The sequence below is a fragment of the Artemia sp. Qi Xiang Cuo genome, chromosome 2 (assembly GCF_049724085.1).
Source record: "Artemia sp. Qi Xiang Cuo chromosome 2, ASM4972408v1, whole genome shotgun sequence".
Taxonomy (NCBI): domain Eukaryota; kingdom Metazoa; phylum Arthropoda; class Branchiopoda; order Anostraca; family Artemiidae; genus Artemia; species Artemia sp. Qi Xiang Cuo.
This window is the reverse complement of record NC_142795.1, coordinates 45,302,759-45,330,377: the sequence shown is the minus strand read 5'-3', so window position 1 is coordinate 45,330,377 and position 27,619 is coordinate 45,302,759. Positions and strand designations below refer to the sequence as shown.

The window sequence follows — 27,619 nt, the reverse complement described above, 5'->3', positions numbered from 1 at the left end:
TTTTGTTTAAGCCAATCGTGTTTAACAAAAAAAAAAAGGAATTATTTAATGAACTTCAGTTGTTATGATTTTAAAAGTTTCACTTTTGTTTCAAGCAATCCTGTTTAACAAAAAAAAAAAAAGAAATTATTTACTGACCTTCAGTTATTGTGATTTTAAGAATTCCACTTTTATTTCATCCAATCGTTTTTAACAATAAAAAAAACAAAAGGAATTATTTACTGACCTTCAGTTGTTGTGATTTTATAACTTCCGCTTTTATTTAAGCCTACAGTGTTTAACAAAAAAAAACAAAGGTATCATTTAATGACATTCAGTTTTTGTATTTTTAAGAGTTACTCTTTTATTTCAGCAGATAGTGTTTAACAAAAAAAAACAAAGGAATTATTTAATGACCTTCAGTTTTCGTGATTTTAAAACTTCCGCTTTTATTTAAGCCAATTGTGTTTAACAAAAAAAAAACAAAGGAATTATTTACTGACCTTCAGTTGTTGTGATTTTAAAACTTCCACTTTTATTCCAGCCAATCGTGTTTAACAAAAAAAAAGGAATTATTTACTGACCTTCAGTGATTGTGATTTTAAAAGTTCCGCTTTTATTTCAGCCAATCGTGTTTAACAAAAAAAAAACAAAGGAATTATTTAAAGACCTTCAGTTGTTGTGATTTCATTTCAGCCAATCCTGTTTAACAAAAAAAACAAAGGAATTATTGACTGACCTTCAGTTCTTGTGATTTTAAGAGTTCCGCTTTTTTTTAAGTCAATCGTGTTTAAAGAAAAAAAAATGTAATTATTTAATTACCTTCGGTTGTTGTGATTTTAAGAGTTCCGCTTTTATCTAAGCCAATCGTGTTTAACAAAAAAAAACAAAAGGAAATATTTAATGACCTTCAGTTGTTGTGATTTTAAGAGTTCCGCTTTTGTTTCAGCCAATCGTGTTTAACAAAAAAAGACAAAGGAATTATTTACTGACCTTCAGTTGTTGTTGTGATTTTAAAAGTTCCGCTTTTATTTCAACCAATCGTTTTTAACGAAAAAAGCAAAGGACTTATTTACGGACTTTTAGTTGTGATTTTAAGATTTTCGCTTTGTTTTTAGCTAATCTTGTTTAAAAAAAAAAAAAAATGGATCATTTACTGTTATTAAGCTGTTGTGGTTTCAAAATTTATGCTTTTATCTAAGCACAAATTGTTTAACAAAAAAAAACAAAAGGAAAAAATTACTGAAATTAAGTTGTTGTGTATTTTAATGTTCCGATTTTGTTTAAGAAAAAAGATTTTTTCAAAAAAAAAAAAAAGAATTATTTACTGACCTTCAGTTGTTGTGATTTTAAGAGTTCCGCTTTTGTTTCAGCCAATCGTGTTTAACAAAAAGAACAAAGAAATTATTTACTGACCTTCAGTTATTGTGATTTTAAGAGTTCCACTTTTATTTCAGCCAATCGTGTTTAACAAAAAAAAAACAATAGGAATTATTTACTGACCTTCAGTTGTTGTGATTTTAAAAGTTCCGCTTTTATTTAAGCCAATCGTGTTTAACAAAAAAAAATGAATTATTTACTTAACTTCAGTTGTTATGATTTTAAAACTTCCTCTTTTATTTAAGCCAATTGTGTTTAAAAAAAAAAAAAAAAAGGAATTATAATACTGACCTTCAGTTGTTGTGATTTTAAGAGTTCCGCTTTTATTTCAGCCAATCGTGTTTAACAAAAAAAACAAATGAATTATTTAATGACCTTCAGTTGTTGTGATTTTAAGATTTCAGCTTTTATTTCAGCCAATCGTGTTTAACAAAAAAAAAACAAATTAATAATTTACTGACCTTCAGTTGTTGTGATTTTAAAAGTTCCGCTTTTATTTCAGGCAATCGTGTTTAACAAAAAAAAAAGAAAGGAATTATTTACTGTCCTTCAGTTGTTGTGATTTTAAGAGTTCCAGTTTTGTTTCAGCCAATCGTTTTTAACAAAAAAAAAAATTAATCTTTTTCTTACTTTCAGCTGTTGTTATCTTAATAGTTTTTCTTTTATTTCAGCATATATATTTTACCAAAAAAAAAACAAAGGGATTATTTAATGACCTTCAGTTGGTTTGATTTTAAGGTTCACACGTTTATTTACGGACGACGTGTTTAACAAAAAAAAAAAAAGGGAATATTTAATGACCATCAGTTGTTTTGATTCTAAAAGTTCCGCTTTTGTTTCAGCCAATTGTGTTTAACAAAAAACAACGGAATTATTTAATCTCCTTAAGCGGTTGTTATTTTAAGAATTCCGCTTTTATTTAATTCAATCGTGTATAACAAAAACAACAACGGGATCAAATAATATAATTCAGTTGTTGTGATTTTTAAATTTATGCTTTTTTTTCAACCCATAGTGTTTAACAAAAAAAAACAAAGGTATCATTTACTGACCTTCAGTTGTTGTGATTTTAAGAGTTCCGCTTTTGTTTCAGCCAATCGTATTTAACAAAAAAAACAAAGGAATTATTTACTGACCTTCAGTTGTTGTGATTTTAAAAGTTCCGCTTTTGTTTCAGCCAATCGTGTTTAACAAAAAAAAACAATGGGAATTATTTACTGACCTTCAGTTGTTGTGATTTTAAAAGTTCCGCTTTTTTTTCAGCCAATCGTGTTTAAAAAAAAAAATAATGGAATTATTTACTAACGTTCGAGCATATACCTAAAAATAATGAACGCTTAACAAAATAATGCATAATATATTTTTAATGAAATAACGACATGTAGAATATTAATATAAAAATATGTTAAATAGATTATTATACATTATTAGTACATTTGCGCTTCACTTTCCGTCAATTCATCTTTATATTCATTGATGATATTGTCTGCTAATGTCCTTTTTGTTCTGCCTGCGATTTCACTGTCTATTTTAACATTGTTTGTACACAGATAACAATTTTGGCACGTAGACAAGATATGATTAATGACATTAGTGCATGAGTATGCTTGTCTTCTTCTTGTCCTATTTAAAATGGTAATACCGGAAAGATGACGATAGGATGTATCAACAGATAATGTGTTACCAGCAACAGTAGCAAGGAGTTGTCCCCGATCATTGACAATTATTTTTATGTTTGCATTCTCTTTGAGCACTAATTTCTCTGGTAATTTTACTCTCACATATCCACCATTTACACGATTTAAATTCTTGGGTACTCCAAAGAAATCTAACTTCTCGCTGTCATGACAACGCATGCATACATTTCCAATAGTGTTACCACTTGCACTCGTTTCATAGTTCAGGTATTTCTCCTTGTCAGCATTCAACACAACGATGTTTTTATCGTGTGCACATAATGTTGATTGTATTAATAGATTAAACCTACGACCATGTTGTATAACCGTTGGTCTGTTTGAAACGGCCACCGGTGTCACTTCACCCTTTATTATCTTCTTAACTGGTAAGGGTATTTCAGATAAATCCTAAAAAAAAAAGTTTGTTTACCATGAAAAAAAATAATGAAACAGAACCGTAAGTCCTCATCAATAGTATGAACAAGAATAAGTTTTTAAAATTTAAATTAAATTTCATTTAATTTTTCTGATATGACTTAGAGATGTAAAAAAAAAGGTTGAAAAAAAATGTCAGAAAAAGACAAGTTAAGAAAAAAACTGTCTGAAAAAAAAGTTAAAAAAAAACCGTCCGAAAAAAAAAACAAAAAAAAGTTAAAAAGAAAAGTTAAAAAAAAATTGGTCACTACAAACATTATGTTTCATGACATTCTAAAAGATGTAATAAAAGAGTTAAAAAAAAGTTGAAAAAAAAGTTAAAAAAAAAGTTAAAAAAAAAATTGAAAAAAAAGTTAAAAAAAAGTTAAAAAAAAGTTTAAAAAAAGTTAAAAAAAAATTAAAAAAAAATTAAAAAAAATTAAAAAAATATAAAAAAAAAAATGTTGGGGGGGGGGGGTAGAGGTAGGGGGTTGGAGGTAGGGGGGTTGGATGGAGGGAGGGGGTTGGAGGGATGGGGGTGGACGATTGTGGCACTTTGGGCCGGTGGGGAACGAATGTGGGGCCGGTGGGGAATGAATGTGGGGAACTTTGGTCCGGAATAAAAAATAGGTATGATTTAACTCATGTGCTAAGCTCGCAAGCCATTTAAATACAGTGTTTACATACTTTTTTTTCTTGTTTTGATATTGCTCTTTACCGACCTCTGGAGATCCAGGTTCAAAAAATATTTAACAATCTGTTAACTATAATAAGGTCTGTATAAATTTTAGTGGAATTAATTTCTTTACCCACTATGAATATAAAAGAATAACTTACTTCTTGTGTGTAGCTTTCGACAATATTCCTTTTATTTGAATGCATCACTATATCTCGAATGCCAATTCTGAACTGAGAAGATAACAAATTGTCAGAGTTCTTAGATCCGTATTCAAGGTCAAACATATGTCAATCACATCTAACAATTAAAAGGTAGCAGACAGATAGGAAGTTACTTTAGTATAAAGGAATCATCACGCTCTTTGAATAGAAACATCACGAATTTTCATGGTGGTTGAATTCCGGTGATTACACTGTAGTAATATCCTACCTGTCTCGTACCTTTAATTGTACACAGTAATTTGCTACCATCCTCATACCTTAGATTGTACACAGTAATTTGCTACCATCCTCATACCTTAGATTGTACACAGTAATTTGCTACCATCCTCATACCTTAGATTGTACACAGTAATTTGCTACCATCCTCATACCTTAGATTGTACACAGTAATTTGCTACCATCCTCATACCTTAGATTGTACACAGTAATTTGCTACCATCCTCATACCTTATATTGTACACAGTAATTTGCTACCATCCTCATACCTTAGATTGTACACAGTAATTTGCTTTCATCCTCATACCTTATATTATATCAATACTACTTGTATGGTATGACATGATTATGTTGATGCCTAGGAAACCCAAGAGTTCAGTCACAGTTAAGGTCTTGAAGATCTTGGCAGAAGCTAATTTATCTATTATTTGCTGGGAGTACAGGTTAGTTTGCTCAACAATCTGATCTAATAACTTCCTGTTCCACAACCGAAGGAAGAAGTCTGTTGGTGTGTTACAATCATCAAAAAGTCACATTTTGGTCCACTTTCTTCCGAAAACGTTGATTTTGAATTGAAGTTATCAAGTATTTTGGGCAATAGGTTGCATAGGTTGCATCAAGACTGGGCTGGGTAATTGTAGACAGAGAAAAGCCAAGACAGATAGTCCAAGTAATTGAGATGCAAATGTTTAAATGGCTGGGGCTGCCAAAATTCGTTTCTTCCATTTGGGTAAAAGCATATCGAAAGAAGAATTTTCGTTTGCAGTTTTCATGGCAATAGAAGAGGTAGATGTGACAGCTGAAGATCTAACAGCTCTTATGGTAAGCTTTGCAGAGCTCCTATCAAACTTAGTACCAACTGGAATGGCCAGTGGTATGGTTTGAGCTCGGCTGTTTTGGAGCAATTTTGATTTAGGTGCTGCTGTATTACTTTTTCGTTCTTCAGAACCAGTCTCTGGTATTAGAACTGCATCCAGCGCTTCAATGCTCAGGCCAGACTCAGGAAAGATGCCTTGATCAGTAGACAGGTCGCAATCTGAATCTAAATCTGTATCCGAGTCATAGTCAGAAAGCAATTTGTCTAGTAAAGTTGAAATATTTTCTGCGGCTATTTTCTTCTTCACGTTCTGGAAAAAGACATTCTGTAACTAAACACAAGGGATGCATACAGGTTCCACTAGTCTATCTTGTACAAGGTAAGAAACCCTTGTAATAATGTACACAACAATTAAGGTAAGGTAATGCATGATATTGTAAATTGATTTTAAGAAATAAGATTAATAAATGACATTAATAAGATAGAGAAATATATAGGGAAATATTAATATAAAAAAATAAGCTTAATAAATAATAATATGTAAATATATCTAAACATTAAAAATAAAGAAATAATGAATAAATATAAAAAGTGCACCAGGAAACAACAAAATAATGTAGGGAAATAATAATAAAGACAAAAAAGTTATTAAAAACAACATTAATGAATTATAAAACAAAAAACAAGATTTTCTAAGCAAAGGATTCTCCTGCAAAATGGCAGACTCATGAAAATTGAGGAGGGAAAAGGGGCTCAATATATTTCTAAGAAATGAAATGCCAAGAAAGGTAATTTTTCAAAGAATATACAAAAAAGGTAACAATAAAAATCTAAAGCCGTGGTGGATCCAGGCGCGGGGGGCGCGCGCCCCCCTAAAATGGTCTAAAGTAGTGTAATTTACTTAATTAACGCAGGTTTGCATTAATTAAACTTGCTCATAATGATAATGAAATTTTGTCTTATCAACCTATTTTGCCCCCCCCCCCCCCTAAGAAACCCTGGATCCACCACTGATCTAAGGGGACAGACAACTGCATGGTGAGTTCCCCTCTGCCCCATCTACTATTGCTCAGGTATCTTGCTATATATTAGCTAGTTTTAAAAGATCTTATGTCACTAATTGTGCAAAAACAGATCAAAAACACACTTCACTCAATAAGTACTGTTACTGACTGACGGGACCTTGGGGTCCCAGAGCAAAATAGTTCTGTTATCCCAAACCTAGGAAAAATGACCCGATTTCATGTAACACACACTAAAAATCAGTTTTTATTAAATGCGGAAAAAAAATCGCATTTACCTACCTATATCACAACAACCAAAATGCTTAATTGCAAAATAAGATATTTCCTTGTGTAACTTTGGTACGAATGACAAATTTACTGATCATTTCGCGCAATTTGTATCCAATTTTTACAGGTGAATGACGTATTAATCTAATCATCTCTGAAAGGAGTATTAGACAGCATCTATATTATGTCATTATTTTCAATCCGAGATGCCAAATCCAGCTTTTATTCAGCCGGGACCTGTAAATCCCGTCGGTCCCGAAAGGGTTAAACATCATCAAGAAATCACAGGAGCGGCAAAATTATAGTCTTTTGAATATTGTATGTCATGATATGAAGACATTTATAAAAGAAAACAGCACTTATTAAAGGTAAATTGTACGTTACTTGTTCTCTTCTCATATGCTTTCTCTTTAAAAGTACGTGCCACGTGGATTTTCTTCTTTTCTTTGTTAAACCTGCTAGCGATTTGAGGTATTTCGAGTCGTGTATTAAATCCGCAATTGGTCCATTCAATCAGACCACAGTCGTCACTTGCATGTAGAATGTAGAAGTAATGTAGTGTAGAAGTAGAAGTATGCAGAAGTATGAAAGACAACCTACACCCGGCGATGATGAAAGTGATGATAACTTAGTAAAAGATGGTTGGTTATTAAAAATACGCACACTTTCAGACTCAACATACTCGATTTAGCCATTAAAGATACCCTAAGCGCATCTACTACCTCAGTATACAGAAAAGAGTACGACCAGCGATGATGAAAATGACGATAACTGGGAAACTACTGATTTGATTTAAAAATCGGGCACATTTTCAGAATTAGCAGACCCGAATCAACCAGAAACGACCCTTCAAACGTCCAAATACTTCAATTTAGAAAATACACGTTTTCCGCAGGAAAAACGCGATCAAACGCGGAAAAAAGCGCTCAGAAAATGAAGTTCTGCCGCCAGTCAGATTCTTTGTATTTTACTACATATTTGTGCCGATTTTCGTGCTTTTACCATAAAATGCACAAGCCTTATGGAAATTGGCGCTTATGTACTAACTAAGAGGGGTTATCGAATTGGAGGTAATGGGTTTATAGAACGGAGTCACATAAAGATGTCCTACGGGTGACGATCAAACCTGCTCAAGACGGATCGAACCTGCTCGTGAGAGCTGACCCAGAACAGTTGGGAGGAGAAACGAATTCCCAAAATTAAATTTTGTTAATTCTTTAGACATTCAAGGATAGTTTAATCCTTGAAGATGAAGTTGGGATGCCGATATGAAACCTTCGATAGGATGGATACAAAACTAGCAAAAGATCTACGACGGGGATACATGTTACGGAAAAAAAGAAGAAAAATGGTCTGTTTAATCACTTAATGAATAAACGGGGAAAGTTTTTGATATATTTCGATTATGTCTAACAATTTGTCAGGCAGCAGCAATGTCAGGATCAGCAGTTTAACAATTTGGAATTACTTAATTCTTTCTACACCCTGGAGCAGATGAAGCAAAAATTTGCAAAACAAAACAAAAAAAAGATAGAATTTATTGCCGGATACTTTATGATCTGTTAATATCCTTGTTGTAACCAAGTTTTGTAGTCAGATTTAGAATATAAATTTGAAAATAGTTTTGTTCATTCGAAAGACTATTTGCTAACAGTTTCCAATTGCTACCTAGGCAACCAAGAAAGCACTGCTCTATGGGAAAAAATTATCACTCTTTTATTGACTCTTTATTAGCTGCCGTAATGCTGAACCAAGAAATATAGTAATACTGTCTCGTTTAACATCTCTACTAAAGCATTTTTACAGCGAGATCTCAACAATCTTTCCTTTTTTCTCTTGACAGGTAATCAATACGAAGAAAAGCACCACTATCATGTTTCCACGTTGAGAACACAAAAAGTTCGCACCAAATGCCGTTTTTTTGTATTTTTTTTTTTTTATTGCTAAAGTTTTTGTATCGAGTTGCTTTGTACAATAGAGGTTTTTGTTTTAACCTTTTATCATTTTTTTTATGTACAGCCAGCGTAATTGATAATAAGTTTTCGGTTTAAGAACTCTTAAACAATGTCAAAAGAGCTTCATACGATTGTCTTGCTAAAGACAACCTATTTGTTTCTGTTTATTCATCTATAATAGACAACAATTACTGGAAATGATTTAAATAAATATGAACTTAATGATTTCAATTTTTTCTGTTTCACAAAAAATCTAGTATAAAAGTAAAATACGCACTGCCGCACCCAGCTGGCAGAAACAAACAGAGCTACAACGGCTCCTATTTCATCCCAATCTATCCAAAGCACCCCTGTTTACAACCTCCTAAGACTTTCCCGTTTTCCTTAAATCTTTCCTTACGAAATTCTTAAGTGCCATTTAGGGGCGACCCACTTTCTCTTTGGCCCTTAGTGGAGGGCCAACAAGGACAATCTTTGACAATTTGTCATCCTTAATTCACAGAACGTGTTCTAACCATCTCATCCTTTCTCTCATTATAGCCCTAGAAAGAAGAATTGAAATACATTATATGAAAGACTTCGTGCATCATACTATTTGAGTTACAGTCAGTCAATCAGGTATTCAAAACAATCAACTCCTTTTTCGTTTTTCAGAATGCCCACGCTTCAGAACCATACTTGACTACTGTCGTCCCTATAGCTTCCAATATTCCGCACGAAATCCTTACGTGACATTCAGGGACGACCTGCTTTCCGTTTGGCCCTAAGTGGAGGACCAACAAGGACAATCTTCGACAATTTGTCATTCTTAATCCACAGAATGTATTCTAGCCATTTCATCCTTTCCCTCATTATAGCCCAGAAAGAAGAATTGAAATACATTATATGAAAGACTTCGTACAGCCTATTATTTGAGATACGGTCAGTCAATCAGTTTTTCAGAATGCCCACGCTTCATAGCCATACTTGACTACTGTCGTCCCTATAGCTTCCAATATTCCTTACGAAATCCTTACGTGACATTCAGGGACGACCTGCTTTCCGTTTGGCCCTAGGTGGAGGGCCAACAAGGACAATCTTCGACAATTTGTCATTCTTAATCCACAGAATGTATTCTAGCCATTTCATCCTTTCCCTCATTATAGCCCAGAAAGAAGAATTGAAATACATTATATGAAAGACTTTATACAGCGCACTATTTGAGATACGGTCAGTCAATCAGGTACTGTAATCGTTTTTCAGAATGCCCACGCTTCAGAGCCATACTTGACTACTGTCGTCCCTATAGCTTCCAATATTCCTTACAAAATCTTTACGTGCCATTCAGGGAGGACCTGCTTTCCGTTTGGCCCTAGGTGGAGGGCCAACAATGACAATCATTGAAAAGTTGTCATCCTTAATCCCAAGGCCGTACCCAGGATATTTTTTCGGAGGGGTTTTACTAAGAAAAAAATTTTTTTTTTTTTTGGGGGGGGGGGGTACACAAAAAACCTAAAAAAAACGCATACAAAATTTGTTTATACCCATTTTTGTTACGTTTTTCGAGTCAGACAAACATTTCGGGGTGGTAGGGCCTTGCTTAATCTACAGAATGTGTTCTAGCCAACTCATCCTTTCTCTCATTATAGGCCTAGAAAGAAGAATTGAAATACATTATATGAGAAATTTCGTACAGCGTACTTTTTGAGATACGGTCATTCAAACAGGAACCCAAAACAATCCGTGGCCAATTTCTGTAGAAAACATCTAACCACTCCTCTTTCGTTTTTCAGAATGTACACACTTCATAACCATGCTTGATTACTGTCGTCCCTTTAGCTTCCAATATTCTAATCCTGGTTAATAGACATATCTTCCTATTCTTCCATAAATTTTTCAACTGTGAAAAAATCATTCTGAGCCCTTGCTATTCAACCTTTGGCATCTTCACTGCGCCCACCGTCCTCACTAATAATACTACCTAGGTATGTGAGGCTGTCCACTTAATCGATCTTCTTGTTTTCCAACATCACCTCTCCCCCTTCACTTACTCCTAGTCTTAGTGACTTGGTCATCTTGACATTAATTTTCAAACCTGTTCTTGTACCCTGAACTCACAGTACCTCTAAAACTTCATTCATGTTGCTGATATTTTCATCTAGGATGCTTAAATCATCATAGTCTAAGTTTAGGAAAGTTTTACTTCCCCAGTTGATTCTGTCTTCACTCAATGCCTTTGCTTTGCTACTTAGGACAATGTCGATCAATATGAAATATGTAAAAGATGATGGAACGCAATACTGCTTAACTTCTGATATAATACGAAACCAGCTACTAACCTCATTTCGTACCTTAACCGCAGCAATGTTATTCAAGTACAAAGCACAATCACTTTACGTTATTTATGTGGTATACCATACAAGGATAGTGCCTTCGTAAAAGCTCTTTGTAAACTGAATCCAACCCCTGCTGATAATCTTTAAAACTGAGAACTAAAGACCTTTGATGACTCAGGTACTTCTCAATTATTAATCTAAGTGTGACAATTTTGTTGATGCATCCTCAAACCTTCCCAAAACCACACTGTTCGTCTCTTAAAACTTTATCTACAGCATCTCTAAGTATAAAAAAATCGTCATATATATATATATATATATATATATATATATATATATATATATATATATATATATATATATATATATATATATATATATATATATATATATATATATAAATGTTATATACATATATATATACATATATATATATATATATATATATATATATATATATATATATATATATATATATATATATATATATATATATATATATATATATATATATATATATATATATATATATATATATATATATATATATATATATATATAAATATATATATATATATATATATATATATATATATATATATAAATATATATATAATATATATATATATATATATATATATATATATATATATATATATATATATATATATATATATATATATATATATATATATATATATATATATATATATATATATATATATATATATATATATATATAATGACGATTTTTTTATACTTAGAGATGCTGTAGATAAAGTTTTAAGAGACGAACAGTGTGGTTTTGGGAAGGTTTGAGGATGCATCAACAAAATTGTCACACTTAGATTAATAATTGAGAAGTACCTGAGTCATCAAAGGTCTTTAGTTCTCAGTTTTAAAGATTATCAGCAGGGGTTGGATTCAGTTTACAAAAGAGCTTTTTGCGAAGGCACTATCCTTGTATGGTATACCACATAAATAACGTAAAGTGATTTGTGCTTTGTACTTGAATAACATTGCTGCGGTTAAGGTACGAAATGAGGTTAGTAGCTGGTTTCGTATTATATCAGAAGTTAAGCAGTATTGCGTTCCATCATCTTTTACATATTTCATATTGATCGACATTGTCCTAAGTAGCAAAGCAAAGGCATTGAGTGAAGACAGAATCAACTGGGGTATATATATATATATATATATATATATATATATATATATATATATATATATATATATATATATATATATATATATATATATATATATATATATATATATATATATATATATATATATATATATATATATATATATATATATATATATATATATATATATATATATATATATATATATATGTATATGTGAGACCGGGCAATATTTGATCCGCTAACCGTTTCTTGGCATAATCTAAGATATTTTGGCGAAAATTCGATTCCTGCTTTTTGTTAGCGTATTAAAGAATCATCCATTTTATAGTATTTGATATTTTTAGTATTGATATTTTAGTATTTTTAATAGTATATGACAAAATCTACGGTTTTGATGTCCAGTATTTTCATTAAAGATTCCTAGCGATGCTTATTGTTGCATGTCTTCTAGCCGCATATCTCGTTTGCCCTTTTTTTGTGTATAATTTTATCAAACATGTTTCCATGCCTTTTGCTTTAGCTGTTAAGAATCAGCCAAAATTGTTTTCAAGAAAATTATAGATACACATAAAACATAAATAAATATATATTTGCATATTTAAAGGAGTAAATATATTCGTTATTCCTTAGTTTTAAGTCATAAAGTGGTAAAAGAGTTTTGCTGTTAGAAGATAAGCGACAGCGAAAATCAGAAAGAGCCAAAAATAAAAGTAAAAAATAAATAAATATTACATTAAAGGAACAACACCGTCACAATCTTCGACGCCAACAAACTTTGGCGCGAAACCCATTACAAACCCAAAAAGATGCAGTTAGCTACGCAACTGTTAATTACAAGACACTGGGAACCTTCAAAGTAGAATTTTCACTGTTGAATCCTCCTTTTTCCTGAGGAAAGAGTATTCAACGATGATTATTTATTTGGAAGATGCTGCTCGCTTGTTCGCATTGCGTCGCTACCTCCACAATTTCCAAGTGAGCTTGTTTGGCCTTTTACAGGACGTCACTTGCTCTCTTAAGAGTTCGACAAACAGATCTGAAACTTGAAGTCACGTTTTGCTTAGGTTCATTCACCGTAAGTGATGATCGAACTTATTTATTTATTGTCGGGTGATAGGAGGGTCGCTGTTTCGTGTGGACTGTCGGTGAGTTGACTTCTTTTCCTTATAGATTTATAAGTTAAACACTGTTTAGTATTGTTTATGCCAAGTTTTAATATTAGTCATTTATTCTGTGTCGTTTCCCAAATAACGGGCCATTGAGCCCTTTGGGATATTGTTTTTGTTATTGTTATTTATGGAAATAAATGGAACTTGAACTTGAACTTGAACCACCAATAGTAGTAATTTTTTTGTTTTTCAAAGTAGCTGGACAAATTTATCACAAAATAAATTCAGCAGCACATCCATGACAAACTCCCTAAGGTGATTTAAAACCATTTCATATGGCCCATATTACTTGTGATGTAATTTATTAGCTTGAAATGCACTTATAAACATGGCGTCATTAATAGGATTTTTCTTGTCAATCATATGTTTTTTGTATAATTTTGCCTGCATCATAGACACTAAAAACGATACAACCGCTAGTGAGTCAAATATGAGGTATGTATTCTTTTCGAGTGTGTTCATAAATATGACGTCACTCACATGAATCTTTTGTTTTAAAGTTTAGATTCTTAATGAATTTTCTCAAACTTTTGACCGATATAGATCGTTTTTTAGGCCAGAAAATCCCCGGATACAAATTTTTCCGAAAAAATATGGAGACAATTTCGAGAAAAAAAAATCATAAATACATACATACATATACATTTAGTACCGAAAGCCCAGTGGCTTTACTGCTGGACTCCGGCAATCGGAACGTGACAGGCTTCTCTATGCGGATGTTCGTTGTTGCTTGTCTTCTAACCACAGGAAATTTGACCCTTTTTGTGTCATAACGTCATCACAGGTTCGATACAGCGACCCTGTGAAAAATACGAGTTCTTTCTTAAAGTTGTGGCCTATTTAGACCATTTGTGACCAATTCGTTCTTGTGGTAAAAAATGTCAATTTGCCAGTTTTAAGAAGAAAAAAAAACTATAAAGCCAATTTCGAAGTGGGCCACAGCATGGCTTTGCGACAGGCTTGTATATCTTGATTCTGATTGTCACTTATCTTGTAACCACAGACAATGTGAGCCTCTTCTTGATGTCATGGTGTTACCATGAGTTCGATACAACCACCATGGGAAAAATATAAATGTTTTCTTACAGTTATGATCTTTTTAGATCGTTTTAGTGGCCAGAAACGTCAATATGCCGGTTAAGAAAAAAACTATATTACTGATTTCGAAGACGGGCCCCGGCACTCAGCATGCGGTAGGCTTGAATATATTGATTCTCGGTGTAAATAGCAACCTCCAAATGAGTCAGCTTTGTTTGCTACTCTTTCCTCGGGAAAATGGAGGGACAGAACTAGTGGTAAATCCCATAATTTTTTAGGCACTTCATGCAAGAAAATACCATTTAGGATTCTTCACCTTGTCTGTTTATTAGTAAATAAACAAAAACTTAAGATAGTTTCTAATATTGATTTCTTAAAAATTTGTACCCTTTAAGGTACAATGCTCGGTTTTAAATTATTTGCTTATCTAAAATGTGTATCCAAGAGGCAAATATAAGGCACTTTCTAGTGATGTATTTCAGAATTAGTGCCGTTTCGCGGCAGAAACTACTCTTTCGTAACAATTTTTTCTCCAAAAAAAGTAAACTTTCATTATTTCAGAGGTTGTTTTTCATTATATCCTTGGCATAGTTGTAATTTTAACAATATGCATTCGTCACACACACACCCCTACATAGAAAAAGTAGTAATGGTGCCAATGCGCCAATTTTAAAAACTGAAAATGCCGGAAAATTGAGTCCTCTGTAACTGGAACTCTATCATGATTGATATCCAAAGTAAAGCAAAGCTTATAGAATGCATATTTCACCTTTGGACCAGTACTCACCGCCAAGTCCTTGCTTTTCCAGTGTATCTATCAAGAGGATTTACAGATAGAACTGATTTATAGTAGTTCAACTGCTTCCAGGTAATAAAACTGTAAACCGCAAGAGATTTGCCAATGAACTGAGCAGCATACATGATGAAGTGGATACCCGTGTCACTCTTCACACGGGTTTCTGTGCCAGGACGGGGTACACGGATCTAATTCGTGAATGCAAATGACACAGACATTGTGGTCATCTTGCTTCATTCTTTTAAGACGATTGAAAAGCAAAGCTGTGCCACCTCTAATGTTTTGGTTCGTTTGCGGGACAAAGTCATTTCGATCACTGAACTTGCATTTAGACTCCCACCGTCTCTAGTGAATTCAATTACGTTTTTGCACTGTTTCAATGGATGTGATGCTGTGAGCTTAATTCTCTCCAAAGGAAAGAAGACGATCCTTAAAGCAGCTATGCCTTGGTTACCTCGATTATCTGCTCTTAAAGAACAGATTTTAGAACGAATCAACCAAGCAGTTGAGCTTGAGGAAGATATTATGAAGCTGCGTTGCATGATTTTGATCGCCTCATACAGACAATCAGAAGGACTTCCGAGCTTGAGTGAATTATACGTTCTCCTTTTCTATCGTTGTAAAAGGTTGAAGAGCCTGCCTCCAGCTAAGGGCTCTTTTGCCTTATATTTGAAAAGATACAGTTACCGGTGTTCCTTTATGCTGCAGGCCTTTATGCCCCGTCCCTCGTACCTTTCTCCGTTTAATTTTGGATGGGAGATGAAGGACAGATGCATAATATCCATTAAATCAACCCTTCCTGCTTGGCCATCCACTATTCAGAAAACTTCACCATATGTACTTCGCCATAAGGTTGCGATATTTTGTGCTCTTGTTGTGGGAAGTACTGCGAGGCCGAGGCTGATTCAGACGAGGAATAGTTGTGCGTGAGTTGAAATGGAGGGATACTAGGAAAAAAAATCTGTAATGAATTTGGGAATGTGAATATTAAATAAATAGATTTAATTCTCACTTTGTTTTGTTTCTTTACCTGCGTCATTGCTGCCGTTTTTTCTAACTAATCGTGTTAGTTTGTTATGAAGACTTTATATGGCCTCTAGGCATTTCTATCTTGTATTTGAGCGGAAAATCGTCCCTCAAAATCTCTGGAAGATGCATATCTTGCATGAAATACCAAAATATAATGAAATGTCAAGGTTTGGAGTATCCACCCCTCGCAAGCGAGTGCCGTTGATATTTTTCAAATCAGCATGGTCGATTTAGGAGGGTAGGCTAATTCTCGTACCTGCCCCATTCCGTCGTGATATGTTTCACATTTTCAACACCTGGCGACCGGACTATATAGCATCTTTGCAGGTTTGTACTGGGTTTTCACACCATATTTTTTTGGCGTCAAAGATTGTGATTCCGTTGTTTTTCCAACGTAATATTTCTTTCTTCTTCACTTTCATCTGTGACTCGCTCTAATTTTTGGTGTTGCCTGTCTTCTAACAGTAAAATTCTTTGTTTTTTACTCCATTTTTGACATGTTCCGATACTCGTTTTCTCGCGATTGCTTGTAATTCCCACTGTCGCTTATCTTTTAACCGCATATTTCCTTTTTCTCGTTGTGGCATATTGTTAAGCCCCATATTTCTTTGCTCTTCATTTTTGTTTTGATTCTTGGTGCCACTTATCTTCGAACTGTATTTTTCTCTGTTCTTCGCTTTTGTCTTAATTGTTGTAATTGTTGCTGACGGAAGTTGACTGTATATATTTGTTCTTTATTTTCGTTTATGTTTACTTTAGACATTAATATTTTATACCCTTAACCTTAGCTGCCCTTACCCTTATTTTTAATAATACCCTTAACCTTAGCTGCTCAAATTGGTCTTGTCACGTTTGATGGTCTAGGTTGTTCAATTGTTCTCTAGGCAATATGAAACTACTTTAAACGCTTAATGTAAATAAACTAACTACGCTTAGTATTTATACTTAGCTATACTATACAATACTTAGCTGTAACGTCCTATACGTCATAGATATAAAAACGATACTTTCACTTCTCGGCGGAAATGATGTAATTGATTCTCTTGACATGTACTCATAAATTTTACGTCAATCATCTGATTCTTCTCGTCATTCATATGTTTCTTGTGTAATTTTGCCTGCACCATAGACATAGAAACGATACAACCATTACGGAGGCAAATATGACATATGCATGCTTTTCGAACGCATTCTAAAATATGATGTCACCAACATGAATCTTTTATTTTAAAATTAAGACTCTTAACGAACTTTCTCAAACTTCTGACCTATATAGATCGTTTTTGGCCAGAAAATTCCGGGATGCCAATTTTGTTGAAAAAATATGGAGCCGCTATCGAAAAAAAGAAATTGTTACTCATTTAAAAAGATAGTATTGCTTGTTCAAAGAGATAGTATATATAGTACCGGGAGCCAGGTGGCTTCACCGCTGAACCCTGGCACTCGGTACGTGGTAAGCTTCTATATATGGATTTTCATTGTCGCTTGTCTTCTAACTGTCAGACAATTTGAGCCTTTTCTTGATGTCGTGATGTCACGACAAGTTTGATACAGCTACCTTGGGAAAAATACGAATTGTTTGTTAAATTTGTGACCTATTTAGATTGTTCTTGTGACCAGAAACGTCAATTTGCCAGTTTTAAGAAGAAAAAAAAATTGTGTAGCCGATTCCAAGACTTGGCCCTAGCAGGGCTACGCGACAGACTTATATATATTGATTCTCATTGTCACTTATCTTGTAACCACAGACAATTTCCGCCTCTTCTTGATGTCATGTCATGGCGTCACCATAGGTTCAATTCAACCACCATGGGAAAAATGAAAATTATCCCTTAAAGTTGTGACCTTTTTAGTTCGTTTTAGTGGCCAGAAATGTCAATATGCTATTTGAGCAAAAACAATATGTAGCAAATTTCGAAGCCGGGCCCTGGCACTCGGCATGTCGTTGGCTTGTATATACAATAATTCTCGTTGTAAGTAGCAACCTCCAAATGAGTCAGCTTTGTTTACTACTCTTTTCTCGGGAAAATGGAGGCCTCCTCAGGGAACACATGGAACGTCCAAGGGTCCCAATGAGCTGTAATCAACAGTTTCGTAGTTTGTGATATCTTTGTAGGTTTTTACTGGGTTTTGCGCTACATTTTGTTGGAGTCGAAGATTGTGATGGCGTTGTTCTTCTAACGTAATATTTCTTTCTTCTTCACTTTCATATTTGACTCGTTCCGATTTTTGCTATCCCTTGTCTTCTAACAGCATAATGCTTTGTTTTTCCCTTCATTTTTGACACGTTTTTATACTCGCTTTTTCACTGTTGCTTATAATTCTGGTTGCTACTTATCTTCTAAACTCCTGTTTTTTGTTTCTTTCTGTGGTATTCTTTTTAACCGTATATTTCTTTTTTATTCACTTTTGTTTTTGAGTAGTTTTAATTCTTGCTGTCAGTTATATTTGAACAGTATGTTTGTAATGTTTTGAACAGTAGGCATTAAGAAACAACTTAAAACATATTTTGTAAGTAGACTATTAACACTTGATATTTTATAATTAACTATCTTCCTTTTGTAATATTGCATGCGTCATAGATATAAAAACGATAAGTTTACTTTCATTGGGGGGGGGATGATGTAATCTATTCTCTTGAAATGTACTCTTGAAAGGCCTTTCGTCCAGGCTCATGACTTAAAACTAAGGAATAATGAATATATTTACTCCCTTTAAACGAGCAACTTTGTATTATTTATTTTTGTGTCCATGCATAATTTTTCTTGAAAACGATTTTGAATGAATCTGAACAGCTATACCAAAAACCAGGGTAAAATGGCTGAAGTAATTATGTACAGAAATGAAAAGAAAACGAGATGTACGGCTAGAAGACACGCGGCAACAAGTATCGCTATGAATGTCAAATGAAAATACTGGACAATAAATGACGCTTTGGATATGAAAGGAAGATTTATTTTGTGAGGAAGAATTAGTAACGGTACTAAAAAAATAAAAAAAATAATAAGGCCCTAGGTGTTGATCGTGTGGTAAATAAGATAAATTATTCCAGATTAAAAATAAAAATTTTTAAAAGGGAAGTACCTAACGATTTTAGGAAAATACTAATTAAACTCTTATACAAGAGAGGCGATAAGAGTGAATGCGGTATAGGAACGGGACAACAATTAATGACAAGGAAAGAGTTAAAGATATATGGTGAGAATATTATGGGAACGTCTCAATCCATGATAGAGTTATATGAATAGATATAGAAAAGAATTGAACAATTTTTGACACTTTGGATGTGAAGAAAATTTTTTTTGTGTGATACAATTAATGACAGTACTAAAAGGATTGAAAATTTTTTTTTTTTTTTTTTTGTAATATGGTGGTTTGGAAGTTAGATATAAGTCACTGATGATTATGAATATGATTACTGTAAAAGGAGAAGATCCTAGCGAATAGAAACACTAATTAAACCCCTCAAAAAGAAAGGTGATAAGAGTGAGTGGGGCAATTGTAAAGGCATTAGCTTGGTATCTGTAGCAAGCAAATTTTTTTAGTATGATGACAGTTATTTGACTTAGAGATGCTAAAGGTAAAGTTTTAAAAGAAGAATGGCACAGTCTAAGGAAGGGGAGTGGATGCTTCAACTAAAGTTTTACTCTTACATTAATAATTAATAAGTAGGAGGTTCATCCAACCCCTTTTTTCTTCAATTTTAAAGATTATCAGCGAGCGTTTCGTTCAGTTGATAGAAGAGACTAAGTGAAGATCCTATCCTTGTATGGCAAACCAGATAAATTCATTAAAATGATGATGCATTAGACAGATTAATACATTAATGCTGTCTACGAGAATAATATAGCTGTGTTAATGTAGAAAATGAGGCTAGTAGCAGGTTTCTTATAAAATCAGGAGTTAAACAGGGTTGCATTCTATCCTTGTTTATATGGATCATTTTGATGGACTTTGTCGTAAGAAGCAAAGCGTTCGGACAACTTGAAATCAGTTGCGGAAATAAAAATCTCCTAAACTTATGTTGGTCTGACGATTTAAGCATTCTAGATGGGAATGTTAGCAAAATAAATGAATTTTCAGTGCCTTTGCGGGTTCAGGGTGCAAGAATAAATTTTCTAAAATTAATGTTAAGAAGACCAAATCACTATAACAAGGAAAAGTGCAGGTGAAGAGGCGATAATTGGTAACGAGAAGATTTATAAAGTAGACAGTTTAACTTACCTAGGTAGTAGTACTAATACAAACGGTGGGAACGGTACATATATTGTAAATAGAATAGCAAAGGCGCAAGGTGTTTTTTCATAGTTGAAAAAAAATTGGGTGAATAGGAAGATAAGTCTCCGAAAAAAAAAATCGGAATAATGGAAGCGAGAGTGATGAAAGTGGTCAAGTTTGGTTCTGAAACATGCGCAATACAGAATGCCAAGTGTTTTCCCGAGGAATTGCCAATGGATTGTTTTGGTTACCCGTCTGAAAGACCACATTTCAATCCGTTTGCTCTTTGAAAAATGTGTTTTAATCCCGCTTTATAGGGCTATAATGAGAGAAAGGTTGAGATAGCTAGGAAATGTTTTTCGGATGAAGGATAAGAGTTTAACAAAGATCGTCCTTGTCAGCGAACCTTCTAGGGCCAAACGAAAAGCAGGTCGTTTCCAAATCGGATGAAAGGATATCCTAAGGAAATATTTAAAGGAAATGGGAACTTCTTGGGAGGTTGTAAAGAGGGATCCTTTGAATAGGTTGGGACGGAAGAGGAGCGTGCGTAGCTACGTGCCTCAGGAGTCTTGGTCCTGCATTGAGTTGTTACTAGTAGTAATAATGAATGGATCTAATACTCTATAGTCGCCCATAAACATGTAATAACCAGACATACGTAACGTGAAGAGGGTATTAGCATCGGGGCAGTAACCGTAACCAAACTTTCCCTTTCATCTGAGTCGCATTTCACTTATCAACCATTATGGAAAACTAACCCTCCATAAATGGCTCTTCCTATGAGGGAGTAGCGATGGGGTAATCAGGTAACAGTTTGGTTCTAGTTGGTAAAACTCCAAAATGGCAGTTCTAAATTCCATAAATATATCTGCGAGAGTTTAATTATATGCATAAAAATGCCTAATCCAATAAGTTTTGCCAGTCAAATTTTAGCCAATTTTTTGCCAGTCAAATCAGAAAAGCTTCCTTCTCTGATTTTTTGTCTTATTCGAAACTTTGAAAGCTGTTGATATAAGATTAAGCAAAACTCCCTTGCGAGTGAATAGCGAAAACTGGTTGTCCAAAGGCTTTGTTTCCTAAGGATTTGAGAATCATTAGGATCTTCGCTTCTTTATGTTTGAAATACGGCATCTAACGGTTTTGGAAGGACAATTAAAATATTAAAAAGTGATAGGTATATTTTTTATTATTTACATTTTCCATGAAACTTTATGCGACTCAAATTCTTCCCACGTTTTAGCAATAGGCAAAAATTTAAATTCTATGTCACGATGCTTCGAGAAGAGCAGCATATTGATATATTTGATGTCATATGAAAGGTTATGAAAACCAAGTTGAATCTAGATTTTACTTTTTAAAGTCGACTTACACACACTGTGGACAATGTCCCTTAGATTGCCCGTTAAATGAACATAGTCTAAGACTGAACGTTTTCCTATTGTTTTTGGGCTGTTTTCCAATGGTCATTTGCTAATCCAAAACCTTCAGTAATTTTTATTGGTTTATTTATTTCATATAGTTGATCTAGGCAAATCTCAACATATTCTAGGAGTTGATATAATCTTTAATGTGGGGATATGGACCGTAGTTCACTATATAGTCGATTCATTCTCCGTTTTCTTTGATGACGACAAACCCGTTGATTTGTGGTATCCTACAATTTTTGAGCCGATTCTTTTTCAATAATTATTTTGAACTGTATAGGTACAAATAATGATGATAATTTGATAATGATGATTAAAACCCCCCTTCATTTAATTTAGCTTTAAGACAATACACAAAAAGATCTGGTACCAGTTTAGACGACTAGGATTAGCATATAAAAAATGTGCATATCCTTAGTAGAAAAGCATAATGTTTCACATTAAGCTTTTCTTTAACATAATATTTCAACGCTACAAGTGAATAGCCTCGGCCTCTCCTATCCAAAATTGATTAAAAACAACATTACCTTCTCCACAACATTATATATATATATATATATATATATATATATATATATATATATATATATATATATATATATATATATATATATATATATATATATATATATATATATATATATATATATATATATATATATAATAGAACCGGGAGACCGGCGGCCTCGCCACCGGGCCCCGGCACTCGACAGGCTTCTATATATGGATTCTCATTGTTGCTTGTCTTCTTACCACAGACAATTTGTGTCTTATGTATTGCGGTCTTTTTAAAGATTAGTTGAAAAAAAAACTTTTTCTACATAATAATTTTTTCAAAAAAAAATTTAAGAAATCCATTGAACCAAAAATGAACAAAAATAGAATCAAATACTTTAACAAGCGTGCAACTTCCACAAATCAGTATCCATAAATAAATGAAACCCAAAACGAACAGAAATTAAAGTAAATAACAGAGTCAAACTGAAAACGAGCTGAAATTGTTATGAGTAGGGTTCAAAACCCCTATGCTTTCTAAAAGCCGGAATATAATTTGTACTTTACTGAAAAGTTCTTTTAAATGTTTTCAATTTTATAACTTCAAGAAATAGAAAATTAATTAAGATTTTAAGGAATAATTATCAGCATACGTATATCCAACTGACAATGCACATTCATTTAAATTTTTTTTCAGTAAAGTACAAATTATATGGCATCTAGATCGCATCCTCCTTTTGAATCAATCTCAGATCCCAGATAGACGAAGCTGTGAACCTTTCCAAGTAGAAGACCATAGAAGGTGATCTGATACTATCTTGTGACTATCAGGTCAAGAACTTTTGTTTTCTTTGAGTGCATCCGAAAGCCAAGGTAGGCTGAAAAATATGCCTCTTCGTCAAGCATTTTCTGGGCTGAGTCAGGGTTCGGGGTGAGAAGATTTACATAGTCTGCGTAGTAAAGGTCCGTCAAGCTGACGTTTCTACCAACTAGTACTCCTTCGAATCTCCAGAGAGTGTGTTCAAGGATCCAGTCGATAAAATAATTGAAAAGAACCGGAGAAAGTATACAGCCTTGTTTGACACCCCATTCTACATCGAACAGTGAAGATTCCATGCCAAAGTTTCTGACTCAAGATGCACATTCTTGGTAATAAGGTTCAAGGATGTTAACGAATTACTGGGGCATGCCATCTTCAAGGAAAATTTTACACAAAGTTTGACGTTCATGTTGAAAGCAGAAAAGTAATCTATGAACATGTTAATGAGTGGAAGGTTGTACCTTTCGCATTGTTGCATGATCAAATGGAGAGTGAAAACATCATCCTAGCATCCTCTGCTAGGCCGGAACCTGGACTGGTTTTCCCTTGTTCACTTATCTCTTGCTGTTTGGAATACCCGTAGTAGAATGATGGCGAATAATTTGGCTGTAATGCCAATGACGGATATACCTCTATAGTTGGCATACTCTGCCTTTTCACAATTTTTTTGTAAATGGGAAGGATGACTGAGTTTTACAATCTTTTGGGAACTTTTTGGTTGTTCATATTTTAGTAAATAGTGGCAGAGCTGCTTTGCAATCCAGTGGGGGGATGATTTATAAATTTCAGGTTTACTACTGTCCTCACCAAGAGGCTTGTGTCTTTTGAGATTCTGGGTGGCTACGATGATTTCATCAAGGTCTGATGAAGACATGCTTATGTAGCACGACTCTTACGAGACCGAGGGTGGTGTGTTTTCCAACTCCACACGCACAATCACGTTGGGGTTTAGATTTCGTAGAATCACGTTGGCATTTTAGTTCGCTCAGATGCATTTTCCATCGTCAATTCAAAGTTTGACAAAGCGAATAAAAAGCTTCTTAAAACCCAACATAATGTTTAAATTATGAATTTGATTTGTTGGTAGTTTTTTTAACATTCAATTGAATCTACTAGGATTTTTTGTATTTCGTTGTCAGAAAAACAAAACTTATCCCAAGAAACTGTTAGTGTTAATAATTACACGATATATAACTGATGATCATGGAAAAATCATTGAAATAATAGATTACATAAACCATCAATAGTTAGTGATATTCTATAATCAATTAAGAGTGACAGCTACTATGGTATTCGATGCCATATTATTTCCAATTCCAAAGGGCTATTCTTCGGAATTATTCTAGTTGATTATTTCTTTTCTTTTTTCTTGTTTTAAAATAAAACTAAGTTATTCCTGCTCCATGTATTTCGTTCGTGCAACCTCTTCACAGATGGCCTGGTGCCCAAAGACCAGTTTTGACTTTAAATGATGTAAACATTTCAGTTAAAACAATCCTCTTTCATTCTTTATTTTTCAGCTATGGCATTATGCTGGGAATTGGAGTTTCAATGGTGAGAGAAACGTCGTGCCTTATGATCTGTCAATACTTTAAAAGGAAAAGAAACTTCGTCGAGATCGTGCTACAGGTTGGAAATGGTATTGGAGTAGTACTCTTCTCAGTTTTCTTCAGACAAGGCTTAAGGTAATAACGCCCCTTATCTTTTAATTCTAAAATGGCCGGCAAAGGAAGTTTTTCAATTCAAGTAAATAGCAATTTTAAACTAAAATCGATCAGAAATAAACTCATATAATAATTGGAACTTAAGGAATTAAATTTTCTATCAATGAATTAATGAGACTAAAAATGAAGAAAATACAATAATTAATCACGTCAAATTCAAACTAAATTATCGATTCAAATTAAATGCACATCCCATAATTTACTTACTTCACCTTAATTCCAATTCCAATAAATTGAGTTAAAATTACGAATGTTCCTGAGTTTTTGATGCTGTAATCGTCTAGCTAGAATCTTGTTCCTCTGTGCGAATAATTGAAAAAAGAAACGAGCTTTCCAAATGAAAGTATTAAAACTGAAAACAAGCAAAAAACTATCCCTTATATGGGGGGATACCCTTTCATTCACCCCTGCTCTTTACACTGAAGTTTCATCTTGCTATACTGACAAATCTTGCGAGTGCAGCAAGTGCAATGAGTGAATAAGTTCAAGTGTTTTATATACTATCTGCGTTTTCAAACATATCAACTGTAAATTTTCAGTCCAATTCAATTTTCAACAATTCAACTATCAAACTTCAGTCCAAAAGGGCCTCTTTCAAACACTCTACAACCGTCAGTTTGATTCAAGCAATAATCGTCATTGTTGTTTTGCGGGACATCTTAGGCAGTACAGTAGCGCTGTCTAAGTAAACGGTGAAGTGGGCAAAAAGGATTTTTTTCAGCAAGGCACATCGTATAGAAAAAAATGTCATAGAAACTTCAGAAGGAACTTAATTGATTGGAAATTGAAAATTCAAGGGCATTTTTTAAGAGTCACAAGTGATTGGACGACAACCAGCCCCTCTCTCACACTCATTAATTTCCCAGACACATCCAATCAATATCTTGAAATAGCCATTTTGTTCAAAATAGTTGAAAGAACCAGTAGCTATGTCTCTGGAAATGTTAACGCCCTAGAGCCCTCTTGGCTTGGGCTGCAAGCTATGCAATTCGCCTATTGCTTATGGATAGTATTTGATATTGCCAGAGAGGGTATATTTGACTAAATGACTATTTCTTACTATTACTATTACTACTTTTCTACCAATTTTTTACTATTTATTTTGCTAATTTTACTATTAAGGCTAAAGATATTAAGGAGAAATATACAGGAAATGTCATAGGTATGTTAAATAAAATTGAAACACATATTGTATATGCAGTCTGTCAAAAGGCTGTATAAATAGTATCTCCAGAACTGCTTAGAGTATTAGGCTAAAACTTTCATTTTATGTTCCTAGGTATGTTGAACTAATAAAAATGCACTATATGCATACTACTACTAATAGTAACATCAGTGCTACTGCTGCTGTTTTTACTAATATTACTAAGGATTAAGTTATTAATGTAGAAGTTTCAGGGACTGTTGAGGGGGATGTTAGTTTAAATTAAAACACATTACGTGCATGCAGGTTATCAACAGGACGTATCAGCAATTACTCAGAAACAGCTTAATGTATTAAGCTGAAATTATCAGGGGGTGAGGAGGGGATGTTGAACTAGAACGAAATGGCATGAATACTATCACCGCTAATTACTAAAACTACTACTGCTACCACTAATACTACTCCTATCGTTCCTACTATTACCTCTGCTATCCTGCCTACTACTATTTCTATTCCTAAGGGTATTCGTTAAACTTTCAGATAAGGGTGTTGACGGTGTCGATCTGAATCAAAACACGCTATGTACATATAAGTTATCAAAGGGATTTGTGAGTAATATTCCCGCAGTAGTATGGTGACCGCCCTCCCAGGGCTTTAGATATTACTACCACTTTTGCCGCTACTTTTACTACTACTAATATTACTAGTGAACTAAATCCAAATAGCTTAATTGCATGCAGGTTGTCAAGATATTTTACAACCGGGTTATCTTAAGAGTATAAAAACGTGTAAAGTAGAAACTTTCAACATGCGAAATTTCATGTTTCTTGAAAACTAAATCAGAGGGCAGGCCTACTTTGTGTGTACCGCTTGTCAATAAGACGTCTCAGCATTGTCCCTTGAACGACTGAGGATACTACGCTGAAACGTTAAGGGCTACTACTGTTACTACTTCTACTCTTGCAGCCAGGGTCGTTACTAGCCATTTTTTTTGGAGGGGTGGGGGAGGGCAGAGTGAAGAACTTTACCGACTGGCTGGTTTTTTTCCGACTGTCTTTATCAATAATCAGCATAATGTCCGATTTGAATAAGGTACGTAAGATCACGAAACGAGTTGGTAAAACCGCTGCATCTACTTACCGAGATTGAGATTTCGGTAAATATCATGTCACTATTTCCAAGCTCTTTTATTAACAAAATGGAAAATTGTTGCACCAGTAGAGTCCTAGATTATACTTAGATTATACTTCGGGTAGAGCACGTTCGTTGGCACCTTTCCAAGGTACTTTTGAGGGCCAATGAGCTCTATCAGGACCAGGCGCTTTAAATATCATCGTACTCTCTAGCCTTGAGACTCAAAGGCAATGACTTAGTTGTGCAATAGATTCTTACAGATGTATGACTCCTTCCCACAATGAATTCTACGGGTGTCGTGCATCATTGGGTCGTCTGGATAAGGCCGGTGTCATGCATCAATGAATTGCAGTCAATGAATTCTTAAACAATCGATCTTCGTTTTCTGTTCTGTTCGTTTTGAGGTAATTTCTGTTCGTTTTCAGTTTAATTTATTTATCGATGCTGATTTGTGGTAGTTTCACGCTTGGTAGATTATTTCATTTTATTTTTGCTAATTTTTTGTTTAATGGAGTTCTTTGCTTTTCTTTGAC

General features: G+C 33.8%; 1 protein-coding gene across 1 annotated transcript in view; it reads left to right on the top strand.

Annotated features, from left to right (window-relative positions):
• The window catches only part of LOC148955278 (monocarboxylate transporter 2-like), a gene marked incomplete at its 5' end in the record, with an annotated part of 242,982 nt that overhangs the window by 77,294 nt on the left and 138,069 nt on the right, over window positions 1–27,619 (top strand). The window contains one exon of the mRNA XM_089106887.1: window positions 24,605–24,769. Within this exon, the coding sequence (XP_088963013.1) occupies window positions 24,605–24,769 (165 nt within the window). The remainder of the gene's footprint in view (window positions 1–24,604; window positions 24,770–27,619) is intronic.